The 19,150-nt window shown below is 52.1% G+C and overlaps 2 protein-coding genes across 11 annotated transcripts in view; both read right to left on the reverse strand.

Annotated features, from left to right (window-relative positions):
• Positions 1 to 277: 277 nt before the first annotated feature.
• Positions 278 to 7,987, reverse strand: PIGV (phosphatidylinositol glycan anchor biosynthesis class V). 5 transcript variants are annotated; one of them, XM_056332878.1, is made up of 4 exons: positions 7,880 to 7,987; positions 4,161 to 4,236; positions 1,498 to 2,655; positions 278 to 677 (listed from the first exon to the last, which is right to left on the reverse strand). In XM_056332878.1, exons 2-4 carry the CDS (start codon positions 4,167 to 4,169, stop codon positions 369 to 371), a joined length of 1,476 nt encoding a protein of 491 aa, XP_056188853.1. In that variant the 5' UTR covers positions 4,170 to 4,236; positions 7,880 to 7,987; the 3' UTR covers positions 278 to 368. The 5 variants fall into 5 exon arrangements, with proteins under 5 accessions (XP_056188853.1, XP_056188850.1, XP_056188854.1 ...); XM_056332875.1 differs by having other exon boundaries at positions 4,083 to 4,236; XM_056332879.1 differs by lacking the exon at positions 7,880 to 7,987 and adding an exon at positions 5,110 to 7,290.
• A 2,482-nt stretch (positions 7,988 to 10,469) lies between these two features.
• ARID1A (AT-rich interaction domain 1A) overlaps positions 10,470 to 19,150 on the reverse strand; it is an 83,381-nt gene continuing 74,700 nt past the window's right edge. For all 6 annotated transcript variants that reach the window (XM_056330348.1, XM_056330351.1, XM_056330350.1 and 3 more), the window contains 8 exons: positions 18,428 to 18,560; positions 17,876 to 18,048; positions 17,549 to 17,699; positions 17,261 to 17,392; positions 17,054 to 17,150; positions 14,681 to 15,554; positions 14,249 to 14,379; positions 10,470 to 13,447 (listed from right to left, as the gene is read on the reverse strand). In XM_056330348.1, the coding sequence (XP_056186323.1) occupies positions 11,723 to 13,447; positions 14,249 to 14,379; positions 14,681 to 15,554; positions 17,054 to 17,150; positions 17,261 to 17,392; positions 17,549 to 17,699; positions 17,876 to 18,048; positions 18,428 to 18,560 (3,416 nt within the window). In that variant the 3' untranslated portion in view covers positions 10,470 to 11,722. The remainder of the gene's footprint in view (positions 13,448 to 14,248; positions 14,380 to 14,680; positions 15,555 to 17,053; positions 17,151 to 17,260; positions 17,393 to 17,548; positions 17,700 to 17,875; positions 18,049 to 18,427; positions 18,561 to 19,150) is intronic.

The following is a 19,150-nucleotide window of genomic DNA, read 5'->3' on the forward strand; positions in this document are numbered from 1 at the left end:
TAGGAGAAGGGACCATGGAGGTCCGAGTGGCTCACACCAGGCAGCTGGGTCCTCCCTGCACAAGATGCTCGCTGTGCCAAGGATGCTTCCCAGAGGTTTCCCGATGGATGAGAACGTAGGGACCAAGATGCATTCCCCGTCCCAGACAGCCTTCAGGAATTCTGGCCGTCAGTAAGGACAGCCAAGAGAACATGCCGTTTCCGACATGGCCACGCAGTGACAGCTTTCAACATAGTAACTGAGGAGTAATGCGTTTGTAACCGAGACAACAGCACCGTTACACATACATCAGGCTTTTTAGAAAAAGTGAGATTCAATTCTGATCAGCACTGCTGCCCCACCACCAGTCTGTACCAATCACACCCTCGCTACGTCCATGGCAAGAAGTTGCAGTGCAGAATCAGTCCCAGAAGCCAGTAGGACAGGAAGAATGAGAGAACGCATTTGCTGAGGGGCTTAATTAAGCTACAGTTCATCAGCAGCCTCACAAGGGGGTTTTCAGAAGTCTCTTTCCCACAGGAACCAGGAGGTTTACCTAGAAGAGACTTCTCAGAGCGGAGTGCCACGATTTGATCATCAGTCCCTTCGCTCCAGAGTAAAGGTTCGTATTCCTGAAGCAGGTGAGCGGAGAACCAGTACAGGATGGGAGAGGAGGAGCCAAGGAACCGCGTCAGCACCTGAAGGCGACAGGCAGAGCAAAAAATCACATAAATCGCAGGTCTCCAACTGTGACCAGCCCGGATCCCGAGGTGTGGAAGAAGCCATCTATCTGCCTCAGGCTGCTGGTAAAGGGGACTGAAATACAGCCCCAATTCGTGGTGCTAGGATTTATTACATTGAAATGAAACAGCTCAACCCGCTTTATTTATTACAACAGTTGTGTAAGCAGTCAAGTGGTCCCCAGGTTTTGGACAAGCACGGTAACTGTCACTCCTTGTCACCGTCCAGCTCAGGAGCTGGGCAGGGGCAGCAGCTTCAGGGAGATGTGAACCTCACTCTTCCATTATTTCTCCACTGGAACCCCCGACCTTCAGTGCTGATAGCCACATCCCAAAAAAACCTTCAGACACTTTCTAGGGCCTGGTGACAGGCTCTGGATCCTTTCATTACCATCCATTAAGCTCAGCCCAAAACGCCAGTGACCCTTGGCCTCCTGGTTAGCAGCTGGCTAGCAGGGCTGGGCAAGCCTGGCCTTAAGCACAGGTCCAACGCCACCCAAAGCCAGCCAGACCCCTCCATCCCCATCCCGGTGTCCCCATCACACGGAGCACCTGGCGAGCTCTCTTTGGGAGCTCTCCAGCAGAGCAGAGGAACTAACTGGCTTTGGAAACTCTCTGTGGAAGTCGCTCTGAAACAGGAAAGGCAAAGTTTTCGGTCTGCATTGCCCTGTGCTGTCCTGCAGCTGGGACAGCTTCAGGCCGTGACTGCTGCTGCCTCAGCCACCACGATGCCTTCCCCTTAAGAAATCGCTCTGGTGTGTTGCTATGAATGTCCTACCTGCACGTGCATGCAGAAGAATCCAAACACCAGCAGGACCGTGGCGTGGACCACATACACGAAGACAGCGGGGCAGCAAAATCCAGCTCTTGGTTTACCCTCTTCTTCACTCTTTCTTCTCTCTAGACCAAGAGTTAGGCAGTGCCAGGGGTTTGCAAGGATGAAGGTCCAGGCAGCCCACGAGCCCAGAAGTGTGACAGGCAAAGCAAGCAAGAAATTTGGTATCTGTCTGAGCTCAAAATACCTCAGAAAGCCTACATTCCAGTAAGTGTCTTGAATATAGGAATAGACCACAGGGAACTGCTGGGAACACCAAGGGGGTTTAACCCCATTCCTGGCCGCCAGACCATAGCCCTTGTCCAGGGCCAGCTGCAGCAGCGGCTTGGGAACAGTCTGCTCCAGGCCGATGCCAGGACCACAGAACCTCCCATAAGCGTAACACTGAAATAAAGCAAAAGGTAGAAAAATCCCGGCACACATCAGAATCACTGAAGATCCCACACTAAGGAGCTGCTTCCACAACAGAGGGAGCTTCCTTACTGATCCTGAACCCACCTGGAGCTGGAGGGCAAAGTGTTTACAGCTGGAGTAGAGGAAGAAGCCAACATTAATAAGCCCATTGGCACGCACCCCAGAAGCAAGGGAGAAGAGCAGTCCGCTGAGCCAGCTCTGCCCCTTCTCCAGTTGCCACATGGCACTGAATGCCAGGAAGGCAAACATGCTCTCTGAGTAAGCAGCTGCCATAAATATGTTGGCAGGGCTGACAGAAAAGAGAATGGCAGCAAGGAAAGCCACCCTGCGACACTGCAGCACGACACAGCCCAGCTTATACAGGGCAGCGGCTGCCAGGACAGAAAAGAGAGAATTAAGAAGCATGGCTGACAGCAGCAAGCGGCTCCGCAAACGCAGCAGCCGCTGCAAGGGCCACAGAGCACTCTCAGCCACGGCACGCACGCTCAGGGGGTACAGCGGGAAGAAGGCACAGTTGTGCTCGTACAGGTAACCATGCTCGGCGATGAAGAGGAAGTGCTCTGCATCCCAGCGCGAGAGGCCTCCCAGCAGCTGCTCCAAGAGCAGGTCCCACAGGCCAGGCTCTGACAGGCGAGGGGGAGAGAAGGCGTCTGCAGCGTGATCTGGGATCAGGAGGTTAAACAGAGCCTGGAAAAACAAGAGAGGATTGAAGTCCAGCAGAGATCCTCTGGTACCCTACCGAAAGCACCGAGCAGGAGGACTCCCAGGTTTTAAAGACTGGGACAACAGCAGCACAGAAGCCAGGCTGAGCGGTTTTGCAGTAAGGATGCCTGAAAGACTGTGAAAAGGTGCAAACACAGTCTTTTCAGGCATTTACATGGGAACTGAATAAAGCTCTAGCACATATCCAGCATCAATCCCTGTGGAACTGGGCAGGGGAAGCTGCTCAGCCCCACGCTCAGGCACATCTAACTGCACACGCTCACTCCAGGTACCTCTGTGGCGCTGGTAAGCCTCCTGTCCTGAATTTGGCATTATTGTCCTAGCTGATGTACAAGGGAGAGGAGACAAAACTAGAGAAAAAAGATTTTCCCAGAGCAAACTGATGCAGAAGACAGCAGCTGATTCCTGGGCCCCCTCTCTAGTCTCTAGATCTCCGTCATCTCTGCGGTTCAGCATGTGTTAAGGGGTTTGCTTTCCAGAGATGAGCAAGCAGAACGCACACTCCTCTGCCCCCGGGAGCTTGCAGTGCTGACCACATTTTAAAAAGCAAGAGAGAAACCCAGAGAGTTCATGAGATAAGAAGTGTGCAACTTAATGCATTGTAATGTAATTCCAAATGAAAATATGTTTAAAGAAAAAAACCCCAAACCCCCAAAACCTCAGATGGTAAGTTTTGTAGCTTAACTACATGTAGATTGGGATGAGTCTCCTGCAATGAATTCAGCGTTGGCCAAGAGAAGAGAAAAGGCCACGCTGAACAAATTGGGACTAAAAGCCACACAAAGCCGCTGTTTTACCATGAAGCACACATCTGGTCTAACCAGGCCTCTGGCATCAGTAACACGGAGCTTTTCATCTCAGCTGATGGTTCCACTCAGTCCTACCCAGTGGTGGTGACGGGGGCTGCCACGACCTGCCAGCTGGCCGGTGGCCCGCTGCCCAACAGCTTTCCCAGGCTGCTGCTGTTTCAGCTACGCTCTTCGCTGCCTGTCTCGGTACGCACTGGTAGGATGGAGCGAGCAACCCAGCTCTCCCATGCTCAGAGGAGGATGCCTCTGGACATGAGACTTGTGAGGAATCTGCGGGGGGAATTTATTGTTGTTCTTCCACGGATAAACAGAGATTTCAGCCTCTCGTGCTGCCAAACCAGCCTTTTGCAACAGCAGCATGAAAACACTGTAAGTTACAAGGCAATCTATGTAATTTTTTACTTAACAGCAACCTGCCTCCCTGGATGCAGCTGGTCTGTTGGTTCGCCAAAGGAGAAGATGATTTCCCCATCAAGCAGAACCAGCTAGCTCAGGGTGCACAAGGCAGAACTGAGGAGAGAAGCCTTGGAGCAGCGAACAACAGATGTCGCAGCATCTCTGGTTCAGGAACAGGAGACTTGCCTGCAGCAGAAGCGTCAGGGCTCTGCAGCACACTGCAAACCGCACGACCTCTCGGAGTTGGGGGTCTTTGCTGCTCACCAGCTCCATTCTCAGCTCAAAAGTTGCCTCAGTAGGTCACTGATGCCATGGAAATTCTCCCTCTGGTTTTGGAAACCTGAATTGATGAACAGAGAGAACAGAAACAGAAAGGTATTTCTGGCTTCAGCCACGTTTGTGAATCATGTGCCTTTATTTACTATCAGGCACTTCAAAGGGCTGCAAATGTCTGTGAACAAGAAAGTTACTTATGAAAGAGATCACGGATCTGGGAGATGACACACAAGACCTCTTTGACATTGTTCCTATTAAAAAAAAAAGAATTCCCTGACTTCTTAACCTCAGCCAGGATGCAGATGGAGAGACGTTATAACACGAAGTCTCAGCCCGTTTCTTACCAGGCCAGCGTAAATACCAGAAGCAGACGGGCTCACTGGCCTCCTCAGCAGCTGCCTCAGCAGAAAAACAGCAGCTCCAGCCAGGCCTTGGCCAAGCACCTACACGCACGTCCAGGTTCCAGTGCGCTGAATGGGATTGAAACCTTTTTTCTTTTTTTTTTTTTTTTTTTAATAGAGACAGAATTAAAATGCGGACTCTGAGCATAACATGCACATAAGCAGTTTGCTGACTGGGGCTTGCAGCCGGCCAGGCACTGCCAAGCACGCTCTCTCCTCTCCCCTGCTCTCCACCCTGCCTCTGCCCCTGGGAAGCCGAGAACGGCTTTATTCAGCTGCCTCCTTGGCACCAACCCCACAAGCTCTGTCAGAGCAAGGCCAAGGTGCTTTCTCAGGTACGCAGGTTTCCCCACACCCCTTCCATCCGTCAGAAGCAGCATCTCCAGGACGTGACACTCACACCACTCCACCCTCACCACCTGCAATTTTCCAGTATTTTGGCAGGGGTCCTGGACTCCAGAGTGAGGGCATCTGCCTGTCAAGCAAACTGCATATGCTAAGGTGGCTCTGATCCACGTCTTCCCTGCAAACCTCACCTGCAAGATATAAAACGCTTTGTGGAGTCTCACCGCTTTTGTTTCCATATATTCTGGATTGATGCTGTGGGACCAGCTCTGAAAACTTACTGGCCCAGAGCCACAAAAGGCAGGCAGTGTCTGTTAGGCAGCTTTTTAAGATAAAACGTTTCTTCCGTTGGTTCCCCAGCCACCAACTGCTTTTCAGTTTGAGAAACAGAAGACCCACCGCTCTCGCTAGGTTCTGATGACACCACATCCTGCACTATTTCCCACCTGCCATCTTTCTGATCCAGCATGTTACAACACATAAAGGTCCCCAAACCCAAAGCACTCTGAGGTTTTCCTATTACCAATTTACCAATGGAGAAAAAACCCTGGCAGGTTAAAAATTGCACGAGAGAGCAGAAAGCAAGTCATCAGCAAAGCAAAAACCCAAGATCCAAATATGCTCATTTATAGTTCCAGCCCCTAACCATAGGATTAAGCTTCCTATTTAGCCACATACAAAAGTTTTGGGTTTGTTCATATTCTCCTCTTGCTCCAGAGCATTCACAGCTACAGACAAAGCAACTAGTGGGAGGCACATTCTCCTGAATCACGAAGCTGCAATGTTATTTTAAAAGAGGGGATACTTCAGCCCAGCTGTAAATTCTATTAAATCGCATTCACAGCTGCAAATCCTACTAAATCACAGCGGCAAAAATTGTCCCAGCACTTTAAATATTTTTAAAAAGCAGAGAAAAAGCCTCGCATGCATGTGCCAAGAAGGCTCAAAGCAAACAGCTTTAAAAAGCCTGTTCCTGTCACGACGCAGCACACCTTGTAACGGAAAGCAGCGAAGCCTACAAAAAGCTGCAGCCCACAACCACCATTCTGGTAGAGAACACAGCGTCAGAGCTGCAATGGTTCTACCCCAAAAAGTGCTGTGTGAAAGAGCACCTGCACGAATGGAAAAAGAACATGAAAAGGCAGAAGTGGGTTAAATATATTTCAGTAGGAAAATATGCAAAGTCTTAATTAAAGATGTCTTTCTCTCCGTGTTCTTTGTTTCCCTTTGCTCTCAGATATGAATTGCGTTTTGCTTGCTCTGGAAACCGTGCTAAAAAAAGGACGCGAATAGGAACAAAATAGACGCTGGGTAAATTATCACGTAAATGAAAATAGGAATTCAGCGAGGTCTGTAGAAACGCAGTGGAGACCGATTACCACCCGGTGGCAGCAGGCGCTCGCCACAGAGCCCTTCCCTCCCCCCGCACAGCCGGCAGTCGGCTCCCGGCTGGGGTGCAGGATTCCTGTTGGGAAACCTACTCCTGCCCGTGTCCCGAGAACACTTGGAAAGCAACGGCTTGGGCACCTCTTGGTACTTCTCCGACCTGCTGTTAGATATAAGAGATACTCCAGACACATTAAAAAACCTGTTCTGACCACGATGCCAAAGAAATACAACCGAATTTTGGAAATCCCGTTCTCCTAGTGCCATTTGTGTGGGTCTTGGAGCTCTGGGTCTTGCAGACGCTTTCACTCCTGCCCGGTTTCAGCTGCTGGTGCAGAGGCTGCAGCCCCTGCATCGCTTCGTCTGCGTCTGACTAGAAACAGGAATGTTTCTACGCCTTTTGTACCAGCTCACGTGCGTGAACAAAACCTACGCTGCATCAAAACGCAACCTGACGGCTCAGCCTGAGATGACGAACCCGCTGAGCAGACACTGGGGCTGTGCTATGCACATCAGGGCCGAGCACGCTGCAACAAGCCAAGCCTGAGACCGCGCCGCAGTCGCCTCCCTGCGTGTTTTCATCCTTGCCTTTGCTATCGCAGGCAGTGACGGAGCAAATCCTGCTCTGTAAAGCACGTTCACAAATGGACCAACTCCTGGCGAGGTGCTGGGTCTTGTGCTCCATTCCTGCTGCTGCTTTGAGGGCTGAAGCTGCTGAAGGGCACCTGGCGCTTCAGTGGACAGCCATGGCCCGCAGGAGGATGGTTTCCCCTCACTTCCCAGATAAGGCTGGCTGGCCAGGCACGCGCTCCAGCAGCGGTTAGATAAGGGCTGAAGCGTTTAATAGGGTTGTTTTCAAGATTAGGAATGGCTATCGCTGGGGCCTTTATTAATGGACTGATACTCTCAGCTGGGCAGGCACAGGCTGCACTGCAGCGCTCAGACCCAGACCCAGGCCCAGACCCGGGCTCAGGCCAATACCCAGACCCAGGCCCAGGCTCAGGCCAATACCCAGGTCCAGACCAATACTCAGGCCCAGACCGAGGCTCAGGCCCAGGCCCAGACCCAGACCCAGGCCCAGACCCGGGCTCAGGCCAATACCCAGACCCAGGCTCAGGCCAATACCCAGGCCCAGACCAATACTCAGGCCCAGACCCGGGCCCAGACCCGGGCTCAGGCCAATACCCAGACCCAGACCCAGGCCCAGGCTCAGGCCAATACCCAGGCCCAGACCCGGGCCCGACCCGGCTCTGCTAGCTGCAACCCGCGAGGCCTAGCACAAGGGCCGCTCGGGAGCGCCGGGCCAGACCCCAGGCGACGCCCGGCCCGGCCGTGGCTGCCGGCCGTACTCCCCCCCAGCCCCACGCGTAACCCCTGCGGGGCCGAGACCCCGGGACCCCCGGCGCGAGGCCGCCCCCCGGCCCATGGCTGCCGCCGCCGCGGGGCCCTGCGGCCCGGAGCCCGGGGAGGGGCGAGGGTGTCTCTGAGGGGGCGGCGCCCCGGTGCAAAGGGTGGGGGGAGGGGCAGGCCCCCGCCCCTCCTCCCGCGACGCGCGCGGCCCCGCCCCTCCCCCACCTGAGCGCCCCGCGCGCGGCTCCCGCGCCGGCTCCATCCACCGCCCCCGCTTCCGGCCACGCCTCTTCCAGGGCTGCGCGCGCAGCTGCCTCACGTGGCCGCGGCCTGCCTGTGTGCGTGCGCGCGTGCGCGCGTGCGAGGGGGGAGGAAGGGTCGGGCGGCGCCATCTTTGTTAAGGGCGGGCGGAGGCGCCACGGCCTTCCCCGCTGGCTGGCCCGGCTGAGGTGATGGGGCGGCCACAGCTGGCCGTGCTGCGGCACCTGGTGCCGGGCGGGCCGCAGGGACCCCACCGCCGTGCCTGGGCCTGGGCTGAGGGCAGGCCGCGGCAGGCTGCCCAGAGAACGCGAGGTGAAGCCAACCTGCGGCGAGATACGCGCTTGGGCTGCGGAGCAGCCTCAGTTACCTTCCTCCACGGCAGGGCGGGGGTCCCAGCCCCACAGCAGCCCCCAGCTCCTGCTCCCAGGGCCTGCAGGCCAGCCCTGGGCCCTTGCCCCACTGCCAGCTAGGCAGGCCCAGAGGGGAAATAGCAGCCCCGGGGGCCATGGTAGGCCCAGCCGCAGAGCCACCACCCCCGGCAGCAGGGCGAGGTGCTTCTGGAGCCGCACCAACACAAACCAGCGCCTGGCTCTTGCCAAAACACATTAAGGAACATCACATAACAATAGCCTGGTAATAAGTGTGTGTTATTACATTAATTACTTACTATTACAAGAGGGGGGGCAGGTTTCCCTCAAGATCATGTCCATGTGATGATGGAGGCATTGGGTTTTGCTTTCACCCTAACCACACTCCCGCTGCGCGTGCCCAAGCCACGAGGCCAGGGCAGCATGCTGTCAGCTCCCGCTGCTGGCACAGCTGCGCCTGGCGAAGAGCAGCAAGTCTTCATGCTTAAAACCAACGTGCCGTGGTAGTGGCCTGACTGTATCTATTGCAGGAATGAAAGAGAAACATCCCTGCCCACCCAGTCTTTAAGGGAGACTCCCCGAGGGCTTTTAAATCAGGACTCTGGCTTGGGAAGAACTCCAGTTTTCTCCTCGGCTGGGAAAAATGGGCAACGGCGCAGTGGGTCAGGCTCAGAGAGAGGCATTTTAAGGAATGCCTGCAGAAATGGAAAGCTTTGGCTACAAATCTGGTCACAGTATCATGGATTTGCATTCTGGGCAGCCAAGTCGAGTTTTGAGATCAGGTGTGGCTCTCAAAATAGTCCCTAACTACAGGGCTGCTGCTTCTACTGATTTCTCATCTATGCTGCTTTAACCATTTTAGAACTGTGAGAGGTGTGCACGGAAGCATCGGGGGAGTGGAATTACTCCCCTCAGATCAACTGGTTGCATAAATACTGGTAAAACAGGTAGTTAGTACCACTTCTGACTATTCTTTCTCTCCCAAATGCAGCATTCATTTATGATTAAATCCACCACAACAAACACAGAAGCTGTACAAAAGCTGTTCACATTACATTCTTCAACCTTGCTGCTGAGGTCCTTTCTGTTTAGAAAAAGTAGTAACATTTTTACATTAATTTAACCAGATTTAAAAAAAGCTCCTGGCATACATAACTAAATTATCAGAGAAGTTGCTTTTAAATCAGCAATATTGTCACAGAATAGCACAGAACAGCAGAATACTTGTCTCACAACCGGGTTTCCAGTCACTGCTTTTTAAAGCCAAGGAAGGTCCAGCACCGTTCCAGTCTCTTAAGAAATTTGTTTTAAGGACTCTCCTTCTGCCAGACACGAGTTCCTGCAACTCCTGGTGATAAATAAAAGACTTTTTAGAAAAGAGTCAGTTTGATTCTGGCATAGTTACTCCTGGGAGTCCCGAGTTTAAGGAATACAGCTAGGGGAGGGCTCTGGGAACTGAGAGCTTCCTAGGAGAGACTAGCAAGATAAAACAAGGTGATTTTTTGCATAAAAGTGACGTTTGCCTTTAAAAAAGCCGCTCCTTTTTCTTTAACTAGCTCTTTTGCCTAAATGAGCTCAGTGCAGTTCTGGCTAGCCTGCTTTGAGGATAAAGCTTCAGGGTAAATAAAATACCCATCTGCTAACCCATGAAAACATGCAGATCCTCATACAAAGAGCCTGAACTTTGGCCATTCGCTGAAGGGCATCAGAGCTCTGTCTGCTGGAAAACCCCGTCCTCTGAAGGAAGTTGGAGTCCACCCCACGGTTCCAAGAAAATGTGAAAAACACGAGAGGAATGAAATTTTTCCATTTTACAAAAAGAGCTGAAAGGGAACCACCTCCCTTCCAAGCAAAAGCCTCTCACCCTGTGAACCCAGCATCCCTCTGACACAGCTTCACCTTGCGCGGCAAACCCACTCCTACCCGCGCCTAAAGCAGCATGAAGCCAAAACTCCCGTCGCTGAAACACGTAGAGCAGAGAAAGCAAAGCCAGAGCACGCAGCACTGGGGTCTCCAGAGCAAGCTGGGGCTTTGTCGGCCCCAGACGCGGCTGAACCGCGCAGCACCTCTGAAGTCTCTCGGCTGCACCATAAGAAGGACCTGACCTACAGCATCACGTCTGCAAGACCTGACAGCACTGAAGTTACCTCCCCGTTCTCCTAATAAAAAAAACCCTTACAAACATCTTACCAAGATTTAATGTACATTTATTCTTAACACGTGGAACATATAGTATAAAGATTTCATACTGAATAAATGATATTCATTAAGCCAAAAAAGGAAAAAAGGGAGGAATTTACATCAAGTTTTTAGCTACATCGTCTGAAATACAAATATGCAGAATTCATCACTGAAAAATCTCAATTGTGTTTCTTCATCAGGAACTTCAACTGAACCTAGAACTTTTTCACACCTCGATTAGAAAGAAAACAAAAACAGGAAAAATAAACTATAAGTTGATTGGCTGCTGAGACAGCAATGACTTTATACACAGAGACCTGTACAGCATCCTCCAGGGAGGGATGTCTGGCAAGAGATTAAATAATTGTGTCTCGCTTTTGCAGGTCATCAACTCGTTAACTCGTCATACTATAAAGGGGTAGGGAGAGGGGGACAAAACTGCAAGGAATCTTAGGGTATGTGCAATGTACAACGTCATATATATATACACACGTGGCAGCATTCAGGCTGCAGCTAAAGGTTAAAACCAGTTCTAAGAGGTGATCTCAGGGTTATTCATACAATCAAGGAGGAAGAGAGAAAGAGGTCAGGGTGTTGTAGGTTCACACATGATACTTTGGGGGAAAAGCCTTTTTTTCTCCTCAACATTAACTAAAAACATTTTTAAAAACTACAGCTTGCTGCTGATCCAGCGTTTTTTTTGTTTTTTTTTTTTGTTTTTTTTTTTTTTTTCCATGTGAGACATTATTACAGTATGTTTACAGTTTAAGGTGTACAGTACATGAAGTTCTACACGCTACTGCACAGGCCTCCCTTGGACAAGGTCTGTTCACAACTGGTAACTTCTTGGTTCCTGCAAGATTGTGAATGTACAACGATAAACCACACAGAGTTCAGCAGTCACTTTTGTCCTTCAGAGTTTACCATTAAAAACAGTTATGAAAGTGGTGCCTGTCAATGTGATAACACAGCAAGTCGTTTTCCCCAAACTCACTGTAAACGACAGTAACTTTGGTTAAAATAAAAAAAAAGTCTTCTATGTAGACAGAACTTTGTCTCCTTTAATAAGGGATTCAGGACAAATTTCAAGGGCAGGGGAAGGGGAGAGGGAATGGGGACATCTTTCCCCAAGGGAGAAGCAGGACAGCGCAGGGCAGACAGTGGATTCTGAGGTGGTTTTGCATAAATAAAGGGCAACAGTCAGTTTCTAAGTTCTCCACTCACGCACACGCACACAGGGTCTCGGATCCCACAGCTGTCATGACTGGCCAATTAAAAACAGTACATCACAAATAACTTGTGAAACCAAAGAGTTCATCAAAGGCGACACGGAGATGTCCAACAGCCGCGACTCGTATAACGTGAACTCCGAGTGGTTCTCGTCCACCTTGGCCAGGGCGAGCAGCGCCCGAGCGGCTCGGCGCATCATGTCCACGCTCGTCGACTCGAAGGGCGGGTTCTGCATGTGCATCAAGCCGGCCTGGCTCTGCTGGAACTGCGTGGCGGCCAGGCTGTCCTCCAAGAAGCCCAGCAAGTTGCCAATGCTGCCCTTCTGCACAGCAATCGCTCTTGCTGCCAGGCTGTCCCCCTGTGCCAAGTTGGCCAGTAGTACCACAGCCATCTCTCGACACACCGGGTTCTTTCTGTCACTAAGGAACCGCACCATGGTGCTGTACAGCTTCTCCAAGCGACTGAAGGGGGGAGTTGCAAGAATCAAATCCACATTGTTGTCCTGGATGCTGAGTTTGCTGAGTGTTTCCAAAACCAGTCTCTGAGGGGAGAGGACCGCGTTGGGCCCCAGTGTTGGGAAGGGATCCTGGGCCTCTGCTGATGGACACACCGCCCAGTGGAGGAGTCCATCCAGGATAGGCAAACAGATGCTTTCTGGGTACGGGGAGAGGTCCAGCTGGCCAGAAATGTTGGCCAACGTGACCAGTGTATTTTCACGCAGCATCTCCAAGCAGTCCCACCACCACTCCACCTTGTTGCAGCTCACCCCTTGGTCCTGCTCCTCCTCTTTCTCATAGGTCAGGGGTGCCTGTTTGCGTTCTGGATGCTTGTGGTGTAAGAGAATCAGTTTCCCTAGAATCAGCAGCAGCCCGGGATGTTTAGACATTTCAAAGTCATTGCCCGGCACAAACGATAAACTCCTGATGATGTTGGAGACACAGATGCAGCGCTTCGCCAGAGAGTCCTGCCAGTCTAGGAGGGTGCAGAGGGGCGTCTCGTCTTTACTGTGAGGTTCGTCCTCCAGAATTTTTATATTTCTGTGGCTCTGAGCTGGACTAATGCCAAAGGGAAACTTGCTGCTTTCCTTCGCCGTTTCCAAAGCTTTAACCTCTTCCTCCTCCCCTGCCAGGGAACCCGGACGTGCCGAAAGCATGTCGTCCATGGTGGCGGTTATCCTCTTCTCCGAGGAGCTGTCGGATGGAGGAGTCTCTCCTTCCCTAGTGCTCGGATTGCTCTCGGCTGCTGAACGTTTCCTCAAGACAGAGTTGCAGGAAGCTCGTTTATGAGTCAAGGGTAGCTCCGTCTTGCTCTCAAAGTGGGTCTGAATGTGCTCGGTGGTGTCACCGCCGCCAATCCGCCAGTGCAGCAGCCCGCTTTCAAACTCCTGCACTCGCCCCAACTTGTCTGAATAATCTACCACAAACGGGTCGTTTTTCTGCACGACCTTGACTGGAAGCTTGTCAAATTTACTAACTAGTTTCTCCTCACTGCTCTCTAGAGGTACTTTGTCCTTGCTCGAAAACGCAGCCTCCTCCTCTTCCTCATCCTCCTCTTCCTCCTCACAGTTCAGGCTCCGTGGTTCATCCTCCTCCTCCCCTTCTTCGTGAGAGGAAGCTGAAGATTTGCAGAACCTTTCAGGATCTAATAGTGTTCTTTGCCCTGGGTCTCCCACCTCGTATTCCTTCAATATTCCAAAGATCTCGATCAGGCAGCGCCGGAAATACTCCACCAAGAGTTCCAGCAAGCCTGGCAGCTACGAAGGAGGAGAAAAACAGGAGGGGAAGGAAGGAAGGGAACAGTGATCAGAAAACAACTTAGGCCAACATGAGCAACGGGAAAGCAGGGCATCAAGGACTAAGAATTCAAGCAGTGCTGTTAATTAACAGGTTCTTTTCATGCTGGTGATAAACTCTTTGCAGAAGAGAGCTTTCCATCCTCTCAGGGAAAGGAACAAAGACAAAACCAGATACTGACTGGCAGTACCCACGCCACCCCCTCTCCACACACACACAGACCTGTGCAAGCACACATGCTCTCGGGTGTATCTCCCCTCTGGTTAACACGCAGGGAGGTGAAGGGCAGGGCTAAGCCCAACAGCCTTCACAGCACCGCTGAGCGGATTTTACAACAGCCACGGAGGCACACGGCAACTAACAGAGAAAGGCCACCCCTGCAGATCGGCATCCCAGCCTCACCGCGCGCCATCCCAGGGAAGGATGGAGCCGGAGGTGCACAAACACCATCGCCACCCCACCGTGCAGGCAGCCTCTCGCCGCAACGTCCATTACAGCCTCCCCATCCCCACTGCTTTTCACCTCCTCTGTTCCAGAGGCACCCCAGCTCGCCAGAGCGCACACACACTTGCACACCAGCTAACGTGTAAATGACACGGGCCAGCAGGCCACCAGCGCGCAGCCACCCAGGCCCGGTGTGCTCCGTGGGGACGGGGACGCCTGGCCCCGCCAGGGCACGAGCTGCGTGTCGCCACCTCGCTGGCGGAAACCCTGTGAAACCAGCACTTCAAAGACCTGCACCGGAGAGCATCTGCACCCACCTGGCTGAGGTTGAAGGTCATTATGCTGTTGTCATCATAGAGCAGGATGTTTATGGTATCTAAGGCCCACGTACTTTCAGCTAGCAGCCCGGACTTCAGAGACATCATCACTCTCCAGGCTTCAGGAGTTCCTGTAACATAAACACATGATACTTCCAGCTCCTGCAGTTTAAAAACAAAAAGGAGATATTTGATACTGCTTTTTGGACCCAGGAAGAGCAGAGCCTGTTTGAGATGACGTACAGATTGTATAGACCAGCGATCTTTCCACAGACAACGCCAAAACGATGTCTGAAAACACAACTAACCTGCAAAAACGTAATTCTTTCCAAGCCAGCAGATCCCTCCCACTCGGCAGTGCTGTACCAAAGGGTAACGGCAGCATCCACCCCCTTGACAGGCACAAGCAGAAAAGTAGGAATATCCTCTTACCTATATCTTTTGCTGTCAGCCGTCTTCTCTGCTTCAACACAGGTTGCGTAGCTTCTACTGATCCCGGAGGGAAGGTGATGTCTCGTCGGATCATGGGAGGCTGTACAGCTGCTGGTGTTATGTGCGAGGCGGGGACCGGCGGTCCTGCCTTCTGCATTTTCATCCCCGAGTGCAGGAATGGAGATTTACTGGGAGAAGTGCGATTCTCCAGAGGTCTGGGCAGAGGTGCTGGGCTGGATACCTGAGGAATGTGATTCTGCATGCTAGGGGGGGTCTGGTAGTTAGACTGGGGGGGCCTAGTCATTGGGGGCACGGGGGCAGAGGGACCATAGGGAGGTTGCCGGTTCCCGTGGGAAGGCCATGGTCCCTCGTGGTTGACCCTCTGGTCTGAATGCAGAATTTCATCTGTTCGAGTCACTCCGTGATAGGCAGGCCCCTGGGGCGCAGAGCCGGTGCTCTGCCGGTTCGGATAGCTGTACCCTATTTCGTTGCGCCCTTGCCACATGGCGCCTTGCTGCGGGCCCTCTGGAGCAGACTGGATGGGACCACCCATCATCTGAGGAGGCATGTTCTGCTGAGCATTGGAGCCTGGGGGAGCCGAGACCCTGTCTCTGCCAAATTGGAATGGGAACTGGTTCTGCGGCCCTCCGGCGGATCGGCGGTCAGCAGCAGGGTAGGTACTCCCGTACTGGTTATACAGGTCCTGCTGCGGCGAGGGCTGTGCGCTTTGCTGCTGGCTCGGCTGCTGGCTCTGTGCTGGGGGCAGCTGCTGCTGCGCCTGCCCCTGCCCGGCGCTGTACGGCACGTTGTACATCTCCCCTTCGTGTCGCTTGGCGGGCGGGCCGTAGCTGCCATCCATCGGTCGCTTGTAATTCTACAGGGACAAGAAAGACATGGACAACGTGAGGTGATCTACTCGGAAAAGCCACCCAAACCCCAGCGGCAGAGCTACTCAGAGCCAGAGGGTGCCCCTCAGCACGGCCTGGAAGAGGACAAGACTTGTCTCCCTGTTTGCCGTACCCAGGGTGAAGCTGGACCAGCCTTTCGTTTTCACAAGCCAAGACCAATTCCTTGCGGCTGGCTGGGCAGTTTCCTTGTGGATTCTACAAGGGTGCCTTGGGGGAGAAGTCTGCCCACAGAAAGGAGCTTTCTGTAGAAAAGACTCAGTTCTACTAAACGTTCACCACAAACCACGCTGTGCACGGGTACTAGTTTCCTTTCACATCCAGGAATTTTATTAGACCCTGTTTCTCTTGTATTTCCCAGAAAAGGCAGGTTTCTGCTGCATCAAACAAGATGCATTAAAAACCGTTGTTTTCAGCTGTTGTTAAACTTCCTGCTTCTTCCTTTGCTGTAGATCTCAAAACACATCGCTGAGAGGAGCAAGAGCTATTCTCCCCTGCGCTTTTTTTAAGTGCAAATGGAGAAAACAGTCAATTGCTGAGACAAAATGAAAATCCAAGATCCCTCTTGCCTCCGAAGGGCTGTGCTCTAGCTGCTATACAGTCTGTTCAGAAGCTCCACGGTCATGACTGGCTTCAGATGGAGCTCTAGGGCTTCAAAGATGACAAGTACCAGAGTAACTCGAACTCTTGGCTCCGAGCCCCATGGCTCTGGTTGCAGAGCCAAACTGCAGAGCAATTGGAATTATTCTTAGCACAGCTCAGCGAGTGCCCTCTCTACAGTCTCCTAAACCAGAGGACTCAAAATTATCAGGAAAACATTATGGGTCCTGGCACTGACTCAAAGAGCAAGCCATATATAAAGATTAAGGAAACAGATATATGTTCATTCAAACTCTGTCCTTAAACAAACCTGATGGTTTTGAGAACAGGGAGCAGGAGGGAGCCGAGGAGCAGGGGGCTGAAGCCTCTGCCTGCAGGCTCAGCAAGACAAAGGCACAAAATAACCCCAACCCTGGGTTCTGCAGAATGATCCACCTGCAACAGCTCCCCAGAATGATCAAGGATTTCCTCTGAACAAACTTATCTGACCACTTGGACCAAAAGTGTTACAGAAACACGATGGGATTCAGAAAGTTCCAGAGGGGCAGAGAAGCCCAGTAAAGCTTCTTCATCTCCTGCTGCCTGACCGAGTGTGCACGTCTGCAAACTACACAACCCCCATTCTAAGAATATTGTTTTGCTGATGCAACATTGGAAATGCCAATTAAAAAATTTATTTTTTTTTTAATTAGTTTAAATAATTTGAAAACTGGGGGGGAAAAAAAAGCACCTGTATAAGGTACTTCATTCTACACATTCATAAAGCAAACACACAGCCCAGTGCATTGTCATCCTCCCCTTTTCACATGTTTCAGAGATAAAATTCTTCTGTCTCTCAGTCAAACAATCAAACTTTCAGGTAACTTACCTGCTGTTGCTGTTGATACATGGTAGTTTGCTGGCTAGGGAAGGGGCTGCCCGAGGATGTGCCTTGAGTGGAGAATTGATTGCCATAGGAATCATGTCTGGAGAAGAAATAGATGCGTTACTTGTCTGATCAGATGCATGCTTCACTGTCCCAGCCTCAGAGCTCTCTAACCGGGAAGAGCGGTTTGTGGCAACACCCTGCACAGACCTTTGCTGCTGCTGCTGCTGCTGCGGGTAGCGGCTGGGAGAGTACATCCCCGATTCAGGGGTGGAAGGCATGATGTTTGGCTGCGGCGTTCCGGTTGCTAAGTTGCCCTCAGGTCCCATGCCGGGCTCCGTCCTACATGGAAACAAAGAGGAAAACCCCACACGTCCGCTTAAATTCACCCTTGGTCCTCAAATGGAAAAGGATGCTCAGCGAAGTCGCGGTAGCGGAGACAGGAATCATTTCACATGAGCCAAGCAAACCAGGATCTCACCAGGTTCAAGTACCCACCTCACCCTGTCGTAAGGACCTCCGTAGGAATAGTGTTGCCGCTGTCCCATGGCCATGTTACCCATCCCTGGACCTGCAGCACGATTGTAAGGGTCACCCATACCACTGTTGGGGCCCTGCCCTGAGGACATGAAGGGATCGCTTCCTGGAGCTGAAATATTGAAAGAAAGATCAATAAATGTTGTCTACCTCTGCCTTAGAAAGATACATCCCATCTCCCAGGGAAGAAGGGCAAGCAGAAGGTCTCCTACAGCACATTCCAGCATACGGCCACATACAGGGATTAGTGCTCAAGGAGCAAAGGGAGAGCACACAAGGACTTCTCACCTTTCCTCATACTGCTGTAAGGATCTTTATTTGGCTCGTAAGACATGCGACCCATCATGTCGGAGGTATTCATGCTGGGCTGGTACCCTGGATTTGGAGTCATGGAGTTCCGTTTCTGGAACGCAGGATCACTACCATCTGCAAAGGCATCCTGAAGGCCCACCGAGTTACTCCTGATTCAAAAAAAACCAAAACAACCCACAAACACAAGATTATAGAAGTCCATGATGCTCCTCACGATACTTTTCTCCACATATTTGCCTCTCAGGTGCTGCTATCCCCTACAAGGGCCACAGCCACACTCCTCCAACAGAGCTGTGAAGAACTGCCCTTCTACAACACTGTCCTCAAGACCAACCCCAAAAGTAATGATTATTCACCCACAGATGCAGAGCCAACAACGCTGCTGTGCGCCGTTAACAGAGGAGCGATGCCACAGAGCCCCACCGAACAGGTATCAAGCCTCCTGCCATCTGTACTAACGACCCAGAAGTGACCTGACATTCACAGCTTGCATCCAGCACAGCAGCAGAGGGTGCGATGCTTTCGTACCTGATGCCTGGCAAAGGGGGCATCTGACTGTGTGGCGTCGACGCTGGAGTTGGTGGCTTCAAGTCTCCTCCTTCTGCCATGGAGCTGCTGGTGGACTGAGGTGTCTGAGGACCCTGCATTGAGCCTGAACCCGCTGCAAGAACAGAAACGTGGCGTAAGCAGCTTGGCACCCTACAGATGCGACCCAGAACATCAGCCTTGAGAACAGAGAGCAAGAGTCCTTCAAGAAAGAGACAGATGAAATATGGCCAAAAAAGCACAAGGAGCTTGACATCTCAAGGACATACTGGGCCAGGCTTCCCAGAAGAACCACGTACAGTAATCTAAAGCTGAGAGGACGTGTTCATTTTGATCACGCCTTCATTCTTAACCACATTCCCTCTCGTATGCCGTGCCACCGCTGCGGCACTGTGCTGTGTTGCCCAAGCTATCCAGCTTCAAAGGCTGATGCTTCCCACACAGCCGGGAATATGGTGCTTCTCGCCAAGCGACAACCACTGACCCATCACCTTCACGCTCTTTTCAGCCCAGAAAGAAGGTGGGTTTGAGCCCTCTCCTGGAAGCCTCACAACCTGCCTAGCGATGGAAACTCCAGCACGTTGGCTGCAGTCACCAAGTGACTCTGAACAAGGCTCCTCTGTCTGCTCTGCCCTTCGAGAGGGGTTAATTCATGCAGGTTAATGCAAGCACCACTCCCAAGGATTCCTGGAACAGGGAATGCCG

This window comes from Falco biarmicus, chromosome 3 (assembly GCF_023638135.1).
Source record: "Falco biarmicus isolate bFalBia1 chromosome 3, bFalBia1.pri, whole genome shotgun sequence".
In the NCBI taxonomy this organism is placed as follows: Eukaryota; Metazoa; Chordata; class Aves; order Falconiformes; family Falconidae; genus Falco; species Falco biarmicus.